At 43.9% G+C, this 13165-nt stretch overlaps 1 protein-coding gene across 2 annotated transcripts in view; it reads left to right on the top strand.

Annotated features, from left to right (window-relative positions):
* The window catches only part of MSI2 (musashi RNA binding protein 2), a 538989-nt gene that overhangs the window by 418916 nt on the left and 106908 nt on the right, over window positions 1-13165 (top strand). For both annotated transcript variants that reach the window (XM_027870531.1, XM_027870532.1), the window contains exon 9: window positions 9160-9242. In XM_027870531.1, the coding sequence (XP_027726332.1) occupies window positions 9160-9242 (83 nt within the window). The remainder of the gene's footprint in view (window positions 1-9159; window positions 9243-13165) is intronic.

The following is a 13165-nucleotide window of genomic DNA, read 5'->3' as shown; positions in this document are numbered from 1 at the left end:
TGTAACAAGGGGAGTAGAGGGTTAGCGAGAGTTAGAGAAAGACAACATTGTTACCTGTTGCCGGTGCCCTGGTTTGAAAGTGAATTGAATGAAATGGCGAGCCTAGTTTAGAATTACAAGGGCCCGCTATCTATCCTGCCACAGGCTGCTGCATCTAATGCAATATTTCTATTTTGGATGCTAAGGTCCAAGACAGCAGGGCCTGGAGTTGTGCAAACTTTCCATAATACTTTGCATCTAAAAATATTTAATAAATAATACAAGCAACTCTTGTTAGTTCATGTTAATGGAAAGGAACAGCGGCAGAGATACCCCAGAGCAGAAAAGGATGGTTAAAAAAAATTTTTAATGAATTTTTACTGTTGTTGGGGAAGATTTAACTCATATGTTTTAAGTCATTCCTCCACTCCCCCAATTTAGGTTTGTGTTAAAAGCATAACATTACTTTTTTAAAAATAACATTACTTTAGCACACACCAACTTGATAGTAAGAGGTGGAAGCCCCAAAATATTCTGGGTTGCAGGAACTAAGAGAGAAAGGAACCAGGCAGAAATTTGGCCTCCCCAGATAATCCACAGCATGGATAATTGAGAGTGTACAGTGTCTCAAAAGTGATAGTGGCTAATGGTGATACCACTTGACATTTAGTGATGGGAAAGATGAAGAGGATGCCATGTCTTTGATGGCCTACATTCTATCCAAAGACCACACCCCCTCCCTCACATCCCCCAGAAATGATGGGGGCTAGCTAATGCCACTTTCTGCATTTGATGACCCCATTGTGTGTCAAGGATGACCTCCAGGAGAGAGGACTCATTTCCCGAAGTGTATATCTCTACTGCCTGTGGCTTAAGAGCCTGAGGGGAGGGGCTCCAAATGAGTTATACATGCATTTGCATACATACACATGCCTTTAGTTCCCCCTGTGATAGTTGGAATAAATCAGACCATTTTCTCTTCTTTTCCCAGTTCTCCCCCTAAACCGAGTGCTAGATTAACTCATGCCTCCCATCGATTTTCATTGAAGATGCATTAGGCACTGCCTGATTGCCTATTAGTATCCATTGACCTATATGAAAATAGAAAATGATTTTCGAGGATAAGAGTAGTCTATTCCCACCACTACCCCCCAAATATCTCCGAGTCCAGGATTCACTCTTTTTTCAGTGGCTGCATTTGGCTTAACCTTTTATATTTTCAGGTGTTTTGTTTTCTGGGTTTCTCTTCTCTTCCCCCCTCCCCTTTTTAAAATAGACTTATTCAAATGAATATTCAGTTCTGTTCATTTGAATAAAGAGAAAATGCTTGACTATTAAATGTTTATCTCCTAAGTAGGGCTTGTTAGTTTCTAATAATAGCTTCATTCAGAAGGGTGCTGGAGAATTCCGTTTTTAAAATGCTCTCTGTCAAGTGATATCCTATTTGTGTCCATTCTCAACACCCTTTTTTGTTTGGTACTTATCTTCAGGTACACCTTCCTTGGCACCTTTGGGCTGACACATGGTGCCTTTGATTAAAAAACCCAACAACTACAGGGTTGGGATTTCAACAGTGGATGGAAGACCTGATTTCAAATCCCAGAGCCTGCCTCTGATACTTACCAGCTGTGTGAATTTGGGTATATTGCTTAACACCCCCCACTCAGGCTACTCATCTGTACACTGGGAATAAAAATGTATGGAGTACCCATCTCTTAGGGTCATTATAAGGCTCAAAAGTAATAATGCACTTCAAAAACAAACAAACCAAAGCTAAAAATCAACTACTTTTTCTGAAGAGCTCTCTAGTCTTTTACTTAAAGTAGCCAGTGGCTTGAATTAGGCACCTTCAAAAAACTGGAGACTTCCTAAGAATAATGACCAGGATTCATAACTGCCTTTGCCACAGTAACAAAGTTGTTGAGATTGTGAGGTTAGGGGGAAAAAGAAACCCAACCTCCAAAGTAGCCATGGGCCCAAAGGGGAGGAGGGCAGTGAATATAGAGTTGGCAGAGCAAACACACCAAATGTCTTCTCAAGGTTAAGGGAGTTATTTACTAGCTGCGTGACTCTGGGCAAGCCCCTAAACCTCTCAGAGCCTCAGTTTCCTCATCTGAAAAATGGGGATAATAATAGCATCAATTCACAAGAATTCATCAAGCACGTACTTTGTTCTGGGCACTTTGCTAGCAGCCGAGTATACAGATACAAAGAATGAAATGATCCCTTCTCACAAACAGCTTACATTCTAAGGGAGGAGACAATAAATACATCTACAAGTATGTGCAAGACACATATAAAGAGAATAAGAATCAAAACTGTTATTTCATTGGTATAGGGAACTCCCTCTACGATTGCCAGGCATTACCTTCTCTATAAGACACAGTCTTAGAGAGTTGCCTGGGATGCCGAGAGACTGAGTGACTTGCCCAAGGTCACACAGTCCGTATGTGTCAGAGGCAAAACTTGAACCCAGGTCTTCCTGGCTGGCTCTCTATCTACTTTGCTTCTCGCGAATGCAAAGAAAATAAATACAAAGCAGTTAAATCTGAGACAGTTTGGGAGAGAGAGTACTTCACAGAATTGTTGTGCAGATCAGATGAGATAATATACTACGTGAATGCAAGCTATTTTTGTTACCTCCCTAGCAGGAAGATTAGGAAGAGCAAGCATTTTGTATCCCTGAAAGTTCCAGGTACATGAGACTTCTAATAGTCCTATTCTTTCTGATGTACCCTTTGAGCCATTCTGGGGTTTCTCTTCTCCTTGACTTTCCCCTCTTCTCTCACCCTGTCTTCTTGTCTTACACAGCTCATTTGGAGAAAAAAAAAATAAGATTTCTCCACCCCCTGCTCCCTTCACCCTAATTTATGCTTTTCTTCCTCCATCCCATATTTTATTTCATTTTGGGGAGGGAGTTGTTAACCACTGAACAACAAATTCATTGTAGATGATAATGTAGCCATGAGAGAAAATGATTACCAGTTAAGGGATAACACTTATTGATAATTAAGTGTTTCATCGTTCTTTGCTTTCTTCCAAGTGGAATAAATAAATATTTTAGACATAATCAAGTTTGTTTTCTCTACCCAGGCCAAACAGACAGACATGTTGGAATGATGTAGATCTTTAAAATCTTGCAAATAAGGCTCGACATTCTTGAATTGTTATGCATTCTGGGTACGTGGACTTGAAACCCAAGCTACCTCCCTTAATCAAGAAAGAGCATTTTTGTGATACTTGCATTCTCAGTCCTGTGGGGTTAGGGAAGGGACCAGTCAGGAGAGCATCAGAGTTGGAATCTGAAATGATTTGGTGAAACCAGCCTCTCCTTTCCCCCCACCCAAAACCCTTCCCTCCCATCCTCAGGCAACAGTCTGCATTTCAATTCTGATCTCTCATACATGCTTGTCCTTATTTCAGACTGGTGGCACTGTCTGGAAAATGAGGGCAGCAAAATTCTCCATCCCTGTGTTCGCTAACAAGTTTCTAATGGTGATAATGCCCAGCATTGAGACAATTAGTGATTTATACAACAAGTGTGTATGGTCTATGGGGCGGGGCGGGGCTGTTGTCTCCCTGCTAGGGAGATGAGCTGCTGGCAACAGGAGAGACAAGTACATGCCAAAGTACAGTGTCACCTTTAAAACATTCTGGCCATAGGCTGGGAAGATGACAGGCCTGTGAGTCACCATATAACATACTGCATGTGCTGTTTTGCAATAGTTGGGATGAGTTAGGCTGAGCCATTTGTACTATCACCCTGAGCTCCTGTTGAATCTCGGCATATACGGTACATGAAATCAACTGGCCTGGCTGCAGGATGAAGGCTATGTTTGGGGAAAGGCATGTTCTGGGTGTGAAGGTCAAACCTGTGACCTTGGCCTTGCCAGGATAGAACTGCCAACTAAACCAATTGGTGCAATAACTCTATAAGATCTATTATTATCCCCAATTTACAGATGAGAAAACTGAGCCTGAGAAAGGTCAAGTGACTCGCCCAGGGTCATACACCTAGGAAGTATCCAAGGCAGGATTTATCTGAACCTTGCTCATCCAGACTCCAAATCCAGTACTGTAACCATTGCACCACCTAGCTGCACAGATAAACAAGCCATTTGTTTGGGATACAACAACAGATTCATAACTAGGGCAGGATGAGTGGGTTGGGTTTTGGCCCAGGGCACTGAATTTGGAGTGTACCAAGTTGCATCTTTTTGTAGAGTAGAAACACAAGAGCCTGGCATCTAGTTTGCAAACAGTTAAAGGAGGAAACTCCCAGATGGCAGAATGGGTTAAGTTCTGGTTCCCCTACTCCTCAGTGATCCAAGTGGTGACTTCTCCAGCAGCAACCTTGTGTCCATCTACCCAAGCCTCAGTCCTACTATTCAGCTGAGAACATTCATGCTTCTTGTCACTTATCCTTGGTCCTGTTTGGGGCATTTGCCCCAGGTTGAAAAAAAAATCCTAACTATGGCTGTGGTTACACAGAGGATTCCCATATTTGTATAGAAGGTTGATGCTTGAGGTCCTTCCAACCCAAAAGCTCTATGATTTCCCAATTAATTGCATACCAAATAGCCATAGACGTTTTAGATCATAGCCTGGCATCTTCTATGATGAGACAGGAGTGTATTCTCTCTGTCCCCTTACCCAATGTGTTATTCCAGGCAGCTGAAATGGCCCATCTTGTGAACAACTGAGTTTGTTGTCATTGACAAGGATTTACCCCAAACTGGATGCCTATCTCTTAGGGATGCTGTGGGAGAAATCCCTATTTTGATGGGAAGTTAGATAAAATAACTTCTAAATTCTCCTCCAGTGCTGGAATTGAATGATTCTAGATAGACTGTCATTTAATGAATGTTAAGGAAAGGTTTTTACTAGGCTCCACAGAACATTGTTAGAAAAAATAAAAGTTTTTCTGGGGGAAGTGGTAGTGGTGGGAAACAACAGAAAATCATAGCAGGCAAGTGAAATGACAATGAGTTTTTTGGATTATCTAGGGCAGGGGTGGGGAACCTGTGGCCTTGAGGCCACATGTGGTCCTCTAGGTGCTCAAGTGTGGCCCTTTGATTGAATCCAAATTTCATAGAACAAATCCCCTTAATAAAAGGATTTGTTCTGTAAAACTTGGACTCAGTCAAAAGGCTGAACCCAAGGACCTAGAGGGCCACATGTGGCCTCCTGAGGCCACAGGTTCCTCACCCCTAAAGGACTTCTACCTTTACTCAGTCATGGATAGTATTAAGAATTGACTGGGGGAAATAAAGGAATAAGCAAAGAAGCTGGGAGGTAAAGAAACCAGTCCTGAGGAAACCGTAGGTAACCACAGGGAAGGCTGGGTTGGCCTTGGGAAGGCCTTCCCTTGGCCACCCATTGTGGTTGGTGTTTGAACCTGATGAACTAGTGTTCATCTGCTGGGCCCCATTTAAAACAAGATATATACTCTTTCCTGATCAAGGCCTCAAGCCCCAAGGGTAACCTAATTTATAACTTGTACCAGGTGAGTTTAGGAAAAGCATGCCAACTCACTTCACTGCCAATTTTTTTATCCCAAGTTGACTCCTGGAATAGACATGTTTAATCACCAAGAAATAGACATTCAATCTGTCAGTAAGCCAACAAATATTCATTAAGTGTTTACTGTGTGCCAGGCATTGTGCTAAGTGCTAGGGATACAAAGAAAGGCAAAGAGTAGTCTCTGCCTTGAGGGAGCTCCCATTCTAATAATGTGGACATGTCAATAACCAGGCACATACAAGATCTATACAGAGTAGATAAAGTTAATCTGAAATGGGAGGCATCAACAGCTGGGGGGGGGGGCCACTGGGAAAGTTCTCCTCAAGAAAATGGGCTTTGAGCTGAGTCTTGAAGGAAGCCAAGGAAATTGCAGGGGCAGTAGGGTAGACCATTCCAGACACTGGGGATGGCCAATGCAGAGGCAAAAAGACAGGAGATGGAGTGGCATGTTCAGGGACTAGAAGTTGGCCAGTGTCACTGGATCATAGAGTATGTGGAGGAGGGAAAAGTAAAGGGCCAGATTATAAAGAGTTTTCAAAATAGAGTTGATATTTGATCCTAGAGGTAATAGTGAGTCAGGGAAGCTCATTTATATAGTTATATAGTTTATATAGGTCATTGATATAGTTATATCTTCTCTTTAGGAAAATGACCTCAGTATCTAAGGGGAGGATGGGGTTAGAGTGGGAAGACACGAGGCCAGGAGACCAGTTAGGAAGCTGTTATAATAGTTGAGGCAAGAGGTGATGAGAGTCTGGACTAGAGTTCTGGATGTATGAGTAGAGAGAAAGGGATGAATACAAGGAATGTTTGAAAGATTTGGGACAGCTGAGTGGCGCAGTGGATAGAGCACCAGCCCTGGAGTCAGGAGGACCTGAGTTCAAATGCGACCTCAGGTGCATAACACTTACTAGCCGCGTGACCCTGGACAAGTCATTTAACCCCGAGGGGGGAAAAAAAAGATTTGGCAGTAGATTGGGTATGATGTGTGGTAAGTGAGAGTGGGGAGTTTTGGATGACTGTGAGGTTAGGGGCTTGGGTGATTCAGAGGTTGGTTGTGCCCATGACAATAAGAGGAAAGTTTGGAAGAGAAGGAGAGAGTTTGGGAGGAAATATAATGTTTTCTTTTGGATGTGGTGAATCTTATATGCTTATGGGACATCCGGTTCCAGGTGTCTTTGAGGCAATTGGAGTTGCCTGACTGTAAGTAGCTCAACAGAGAGGCTGGGGCTGGGCATGCAGCTTCCAAAAAAGCTGGTAGAAGCATGGAACATTTGATCTGAAGGAGGAATGAGAGAAACTTGCTCGCCTGGTGGTTCACAACCTTTGGCAGCTCAGTGGCAAAGCAGACAGAGCTGTTTCTGGAGTCAGGAAGACCTAAGTTCAAATCCAGCCTCAGAAATTTACCAGCTGTGTGACATTGGGCAAGTCACTTAACCGCTGCCTGCCTCAGTTTCCTTAACTGTAAAATGAGGGTGATAATAGCATCTCCCAGGGTTGTTTGAGAATCAAATGAGATAATATTTGTAGAGTGCTTAGCACAGTGCCTGGCATATAGTAGGTGCTTAATAAATACTCATTTCCTTCCTTTCTTCATTCTTTCTTTCCTTCCTGTGACCTTAAAGGGAAAATTAATGAGGCATTAAGATTAATGCTTAAAAGGAAATTAAATGGGAAAGGTCTATTTTTAAGAAACAATACAGTTCACAAGTGACAATGATTTAATAAGACCCTCCCCCCCAAAAGAAAAACCTGTCCCCTTAACTCCCTTAACAGTATAGGCTGTGTACGTGTTGTGCCCCATTCTCCACTGATCTGAGGGTTTCTGAATATCTTTCCAGAGATAACCAGTGACCCTTTTTTTGGGCTGCAGCTGAAGACTGGAAACCAGCTTGAGATCTAATAGCATATGCATGAGTTCCTGAAGCTAGGGACTGTTTGCTTGTTGTCTTGTCTCCCTGGTGCCTAGCATATTGCCTTGAACAGAGCAGATAGTTAATTAATGTTCATTGAGTTGAGTCCAGAGAGAGTTATAGTGGAAAGAGAATTGGATTTGGGCTGAGAAGAACTGGGTTCCAATCCCCATTCTGCTGTTTATTCCATGTATGGCCTTGGGCAAAATTTCCAGGAACTTCCTTCCCTGGATCTCAAGTTTCCTTACTTATAAAATCAGGCAAATGGGCTGGAGGACGTCTTAGGTCCCCATCTAGCTTTAAATCCTCCGGTCCTGTCTTGATCAAGGCCATGGAACTATTTTGTGCCACTGCGGGAAAGAGGAGCAGCGTCTCCTTCCTCAGTTTCTTTTCAGTATACCGTCCATCTCCCTCCCTGCCACACATACTTTTTGGTGTTCGGAAAGGCCTTGTGGTAGACTATAAAGAGGGCAAGATTTACAAGGCACTTTATAAGGTTTGTGAAACGCTTTACAAATATCTCGTTTTATCCTCCCAACAACCCTGGGAGGTGGGTGCTATTATTATCCCCATTTTACAGAAAAGGAACCTTAGGCTAAGAAAGGTAAAGGGATTTGCCCAGAGTCACAACTAGTAAGTAAGTGTCTGAGGCTGAGATTCGAACTCAGGTCTTCCCGACTCCAGGTCTAGTCTGACCTTTATGACCTTGGACAAAGTCACATAACATCTCTGGGCCTCAGTTTCCTCATCTATAAAAAGAAACAGGTTAGATGAGGTGGGCCTCTAAGGTTCCTTCCAACAACAGATCCCAAGAATGAAGGTGGGGCAGCTTCTCTTCTATAAAATGATTCTTCTGTGGAACAATATAACAGACTGGGAACCTGTTATGCCAAGGATGGTTGGGCAGCGGGGGGTGAGGGTGGGGGGTTGTGAAGGGAGAGAAGGATGGAGGTGGGTGGATAGAGGAAGATGTGGGGAAAAGAAATTGGTATGCAGATTGGTGGTTAACTGCCAAAATTCTTCAGCCTGGGTTTGTCTCACAGAGCTCATCTCCAGCCGAGCAAATACAGTGGATAGCTGACGGGCAGACAGCAGGCATCAAACAGCCTTAAACTGCCCCAAATCTGCCGTGCTTTTGAAGCCACAGTGGGAAAAGGATGCCTGCTCAGAACAGAGGCCTTAAACTTTAATAGTTTCTTAGAGGCCTCAGGATGTCCTGATGAGGCATTAGAGGAAGTCATTCAGGAAGAAAGGGACAAATAACCCCCTCCATTTCTGGGCTGACCCCAAGGGCTGGCCGTTTGAACAGGCCGAAAGGACAAGTGTGGACCCGCAGTGATCCACGAAGCTCTCATTATCCTGCCCGCCTAGCTCTGTGTGAGAAGCCGCTGGGTTCTGACCCTTATAAATAACAGACAAGTAAATTTCTTGTTTGCTTCAGGCCAAATGTAAACCACGGATTGCTAGCCTGCATGTTGGCAAAATCATTAACTTCCTTTTTTTTTTTTCTGGAGGGTTCGAGGTTACAAATTAGGCAGCCTTTTCTCACAGGTGATGAGACATCCCGGAAGGCCCCTTCTTGTTACCTAAGGTGGCACACCCCATCCCACATGTGGGAGATTGTGCTTACAGAACATTTCAGTGGCACAGCCAGAGATGTGAACGTTGTCAAACAGAACAAAGACCCTAAACAGCCAAGCTTACTCACCTCTTCTCCCCCTTTTGTCCCCCTTTGTCTCCTTAGGGTTTGGCTTCGTCACTTTTGAGAATGAAGACGTTGTGGAGAAAGTCTGTGAAATACATTTCCATGAAATCAATAATAAGATGGTAAGTTGATGGAGAAAAAGTTGGCACACACACACACACACACACACACACACGTTCTTGCTTTGTCCCCCCACACTGCTTATCCTATGGAGGAAGAAAGGAAGAGGACTGTACTGAAAAGGCAAGGGGTTTTCTTCTCTCTCCCACTCCCCCAAATTTGGAGAGAGAAAGGAGAACAGACAGAAGGATCCTGGAGCTGTGGTATCTGAAATTGGAGATTCCTGGGAATTGGAGCTGATGGATTTTGGGCCCCCTCTGTGGTCTGTTTCAGAAGTGGAGACGTTTGAAATCTGCAGCAAGTACACCAACCAAGGCAATTTCTTTCCTTGGAATGGTACTGGATAATTAGAAGGGTGTTCCCTCTCTTCCCTTCCCCTAAAAAATTAAATAATCCCATGTTCCCTCTGATGGTCTTCTCCCTGTCCCCTCTCTGGGTTTTTTTTTTCTCCTAAGGGAAGATCTGAAGGGAGGTTTGAGTCTGGGGGGAAAGGGGGGCGGTCTGAGGGGAGGCTAAGTTTGGAGGGGGTAGAATAGAGGGGAGATCTGAGAGAAGGTTGAGTTTGAGGGGGATAGAATAGAGGGGAGAGCTGAGGAAAGGTTGAAATGAGGGGTTGAGTAGATCTGAGGGGAAGTTATGTTTGGAGGGGTGGAATAGAGGGGAGATCTGAGGAGAATGTGAGCTTCCAGGTAGAGGAGAGGAGAGATCTGAGGAGATGTTGAAATGAGGGGTTGAGTAGAGGGGAGGTTGAGTGAGAGTAGAGAGAAGGTCTAAGGAAAGGTTGGAGGTTGGAGTTCTGCAGGGAGGCTGAGTTGGGACATAGAGGAGAAAGAATAAGCCGACTTCCCAGGACAGTGACCACTAGGGGGCTTTGTAACACATACCAGATTCCACAGCTCCAAGATTCTGTTTGTTCTTTCTCTCTCCAAATTTGGGGGAGTAGAAGAGAGAAGAAAACCCCTTGCCGGGCCCAAACTGGCGACTCAGCCAGTGTTTCCCAAGCTGTCAGCAAATCCCTCCAAGCCATCACAGCTCGGTTGGCTTACACAACTCCCAGCCAAGAGAGGGGAGGGAGAGAAATATGTGTGTTTCAATCTCAGCAGTAACTTTGATATTTTCAGTTAAAATATTCCCCTTCCCTTTGTCAAAACATTCCTTGCTTCTGAAACATGTATTCAGATATGCATTGTATATTGGTCTGATATGTGTTCACTGACTTTAAATCCAATAATAGAGCTTTTAGTGTGGATAAGATCAAAGCAATCTTCTTAGCATATGCTACAGGCCTGATTCAACATTTGACTTGCTAATTTTTTCCCAGGGCACTAAAATAATATTGTTCATATTGTTCCTTGCCATAATATGCATCTAAAATGAAAATACAGTTTTCTTTGCATACTATATGTTGGGGATGTCAGCCTGGACGTTAAGGTGGTACAGGGGAGATAGATGAGCTCTTATTTCTTTGCTAATAGGATTTCTACTCCCCCTCTCTGACTCTCCTCCCCTCCATCTTCTCTCCCAACCAACCCCCAAAGGAAAAATCCATTGCCTTCCCGGGTGAAGGGACAGATACGTTCACACTTTCCTCTTTCAGCAGGTTGTCTTTCTGTCTGGTGATGTTTAAAACCTTTTAGAAAGGCTGGGAGATGAAATAAGTCTGGTCTCCAATACAGATACCCTTGTTTATCCAAGGAAGAACCATGCTCTTTGCAGGCTTCAAGTTGTCCCTGGCAAATATAGGTTAAGCATCAGGAGAATGAATAATGGCTGACACAGAGTACGGGTGGGGGTAAACTCCTATCCTCAAGGGGTTTACATTGAACACAAGGTTGTAGGTGCTCGTAGAAGTTGTCTAGTCTAACACATTCATTTTACAGTCACTCAGTCTATAGCGAGTCAGTAAACATTTACTAAGCCCCTACTATGTGCCAGGTGCCAAGGTGGCTCAGTGGATAGAATGCTGGGCCTGGAGTCAGGAAGTCCTGAGTTCAAATCCAGTCTGTCATTTACTAGCTGTGTGACCCTGAGCAAGTCACTTAACCCTGCTTGCCTCAGTTTCCTCATCTGTAAAGTGAGCTGGAGAAGGAAATAGCAAATCACTCTAGTATCCTTGCCAAGAAAATCCTCATGGACAGTATTGGCATGCTGTGGTCCACGGGGTCATGAACAGTTGGTCTGAGCAACTGAACAATAACAAAATGTGCCAGGCACTGTGCTAATGTGCTAGGGATACAAAGAAGGGCAAAAGACAGTTCCTGTTCTCAAGGAACTCACAATCTAATGATGAGGAACCTGATATCCAGACAGGAAAAGAGGCAGAACCAGGATTAGAACCCAGGTCTCCTGCTAGGCTGCTTGTTGTTGTTTGTCCTTCGTTCTTGAAGAGGACCGCCGACATCAAGAGGGTGATGTCTTGACTTGCGAGTGAACTGGATTTAAGTGAGGCTGGGCTATACAAAGCCAGCAGCCTTTCTCCTCCAGAATCATCAGAGTCCAGCGGCAAGGCATAGGTCAGGATGATGGCCCCAGATGCAGTGGAGAGCCTTGGCCTTTTTAAGCTAAGGTCTTTCCCAGGTGTTGGTTTGTCTGAGGCAACACCCATTCAGTGATTTAAAGCTAGGTAAGAATAGAGGCCAAAAAATGACCTACTTTGCCTTCACAAGACAATCAGTCAGGGAGGGGAAGAATTTGTGGCCAGAACAGAAACAATTGCTATTTACCATCACTCTGAGCCAGCAAAACCCAAACAGTCACTAAGCAGCTAGTGGCACAGTAGATGGAGCTCCTGTATCTGGAGTCAAGAAGACCTGAGTTCAGATCAGTCTCAAACACTTGCTAGCTGAGTGACTCTGCGCTTAACTTCTGTCTGCCTCAGTTTCCTCATTTTTGTTGTAAGGATGAGATGAGATGATGTTGGTAAGCACTTAGCACAATGCCTGTCACCTATTAGGTTCTGTATAAATGCCTATTCCCTTCTCTTCCCAACCCCCAATCCAGTGCTCTTTCTAACTCACCCTGCTGCTTGGAAGTCCAGTGGGGATATTCAGTTAGTCAGTGACAAAATTTCTCATGCATTTGTGTAGCTCTTTTAAAACTTGTTCTCAAATCTCTTGCCTCATTTAGTTCTTACAGTAAGCCAGTGAGATGGGTAAGGCAGGGAATTTTTTCTCTTATTCTCCCTAGTGGAGAAGCTAAGGCTCAGTAAGGTGGCAATAACTGTTTGTTTTTATATATAATGCTTAGAGGTATATGTGGCACTTTTTAATACATGATTTCATGTGTAAAATGAGCTGCCAAACAACCCTATAGTGAGGTAGACACTACAGGAATTCTGAGGTCCCCATTGATTTTGCCCATGATCACATAATAAGTGTCAGGGTCAGGGTTTGAGCCCGAGTGTTTCTTGACTGTCTGTTGTTTTGAGTCACAGAGCTAGAGTTGAGCTCCCTGCAAGACCAGCTATATTGTTGGTTGCCTAATCAGGACTGGTGCTTAATTTTAAGTGAACCATCCAACAGTAAATGGTAGGAGATCCCAGCTCCTACACATTCCATGGGCAGACCTGAAGCCAGAGGAGCTTTCCTGCCATTTTCCCATCCTTAGAGATTTAACCTCCCTCCCCAAAGTGGGAGTTCATTCTGATGGGGTTCTCACCCCTGGGATAGTCCACCTGGGGTGCCACAGTATAGGATTCTCTTTTCTTTAGTGCCATGGTTAGTCCCTTCTCTTTTAGATGAGACCCAGCATGGAGGAGGAAATGAACCCAGGCCCTGCCTGTGGGAAACAAAGCCATAAACTTAGGAAGCAGTTCTCAGAGTATAAACCAGACAAAAGAAATGAGAATGACTGAAGTTGGACACAAGGAAGGGTTCTCTGAAAGCAAAAACTTAACACATATGTGAAAGAGTTTGTGCAATCTCCT

Source organism: Vombatus ursinus, unplaced genomic scaffold (assembly GCF_900497805.2).
Source record: "Vombatus ursinus unplaced genomic scaffold, bare-nosed wombat genome assembly UNPS02014797.1, whole genome shotgun sequence".
NCBI classification, from domain to species: Eukaryota; Metazoa; Chordata; class Mammalia; order Diprotodontia; family Vombatidae; genus Vombatus; species Vombatus ursinus.
The sequence above is the reverse complement of the archived record's forward strand: the minus strand, read 5'-3'. Positions and strand labels throughout refer to the sequence as shown.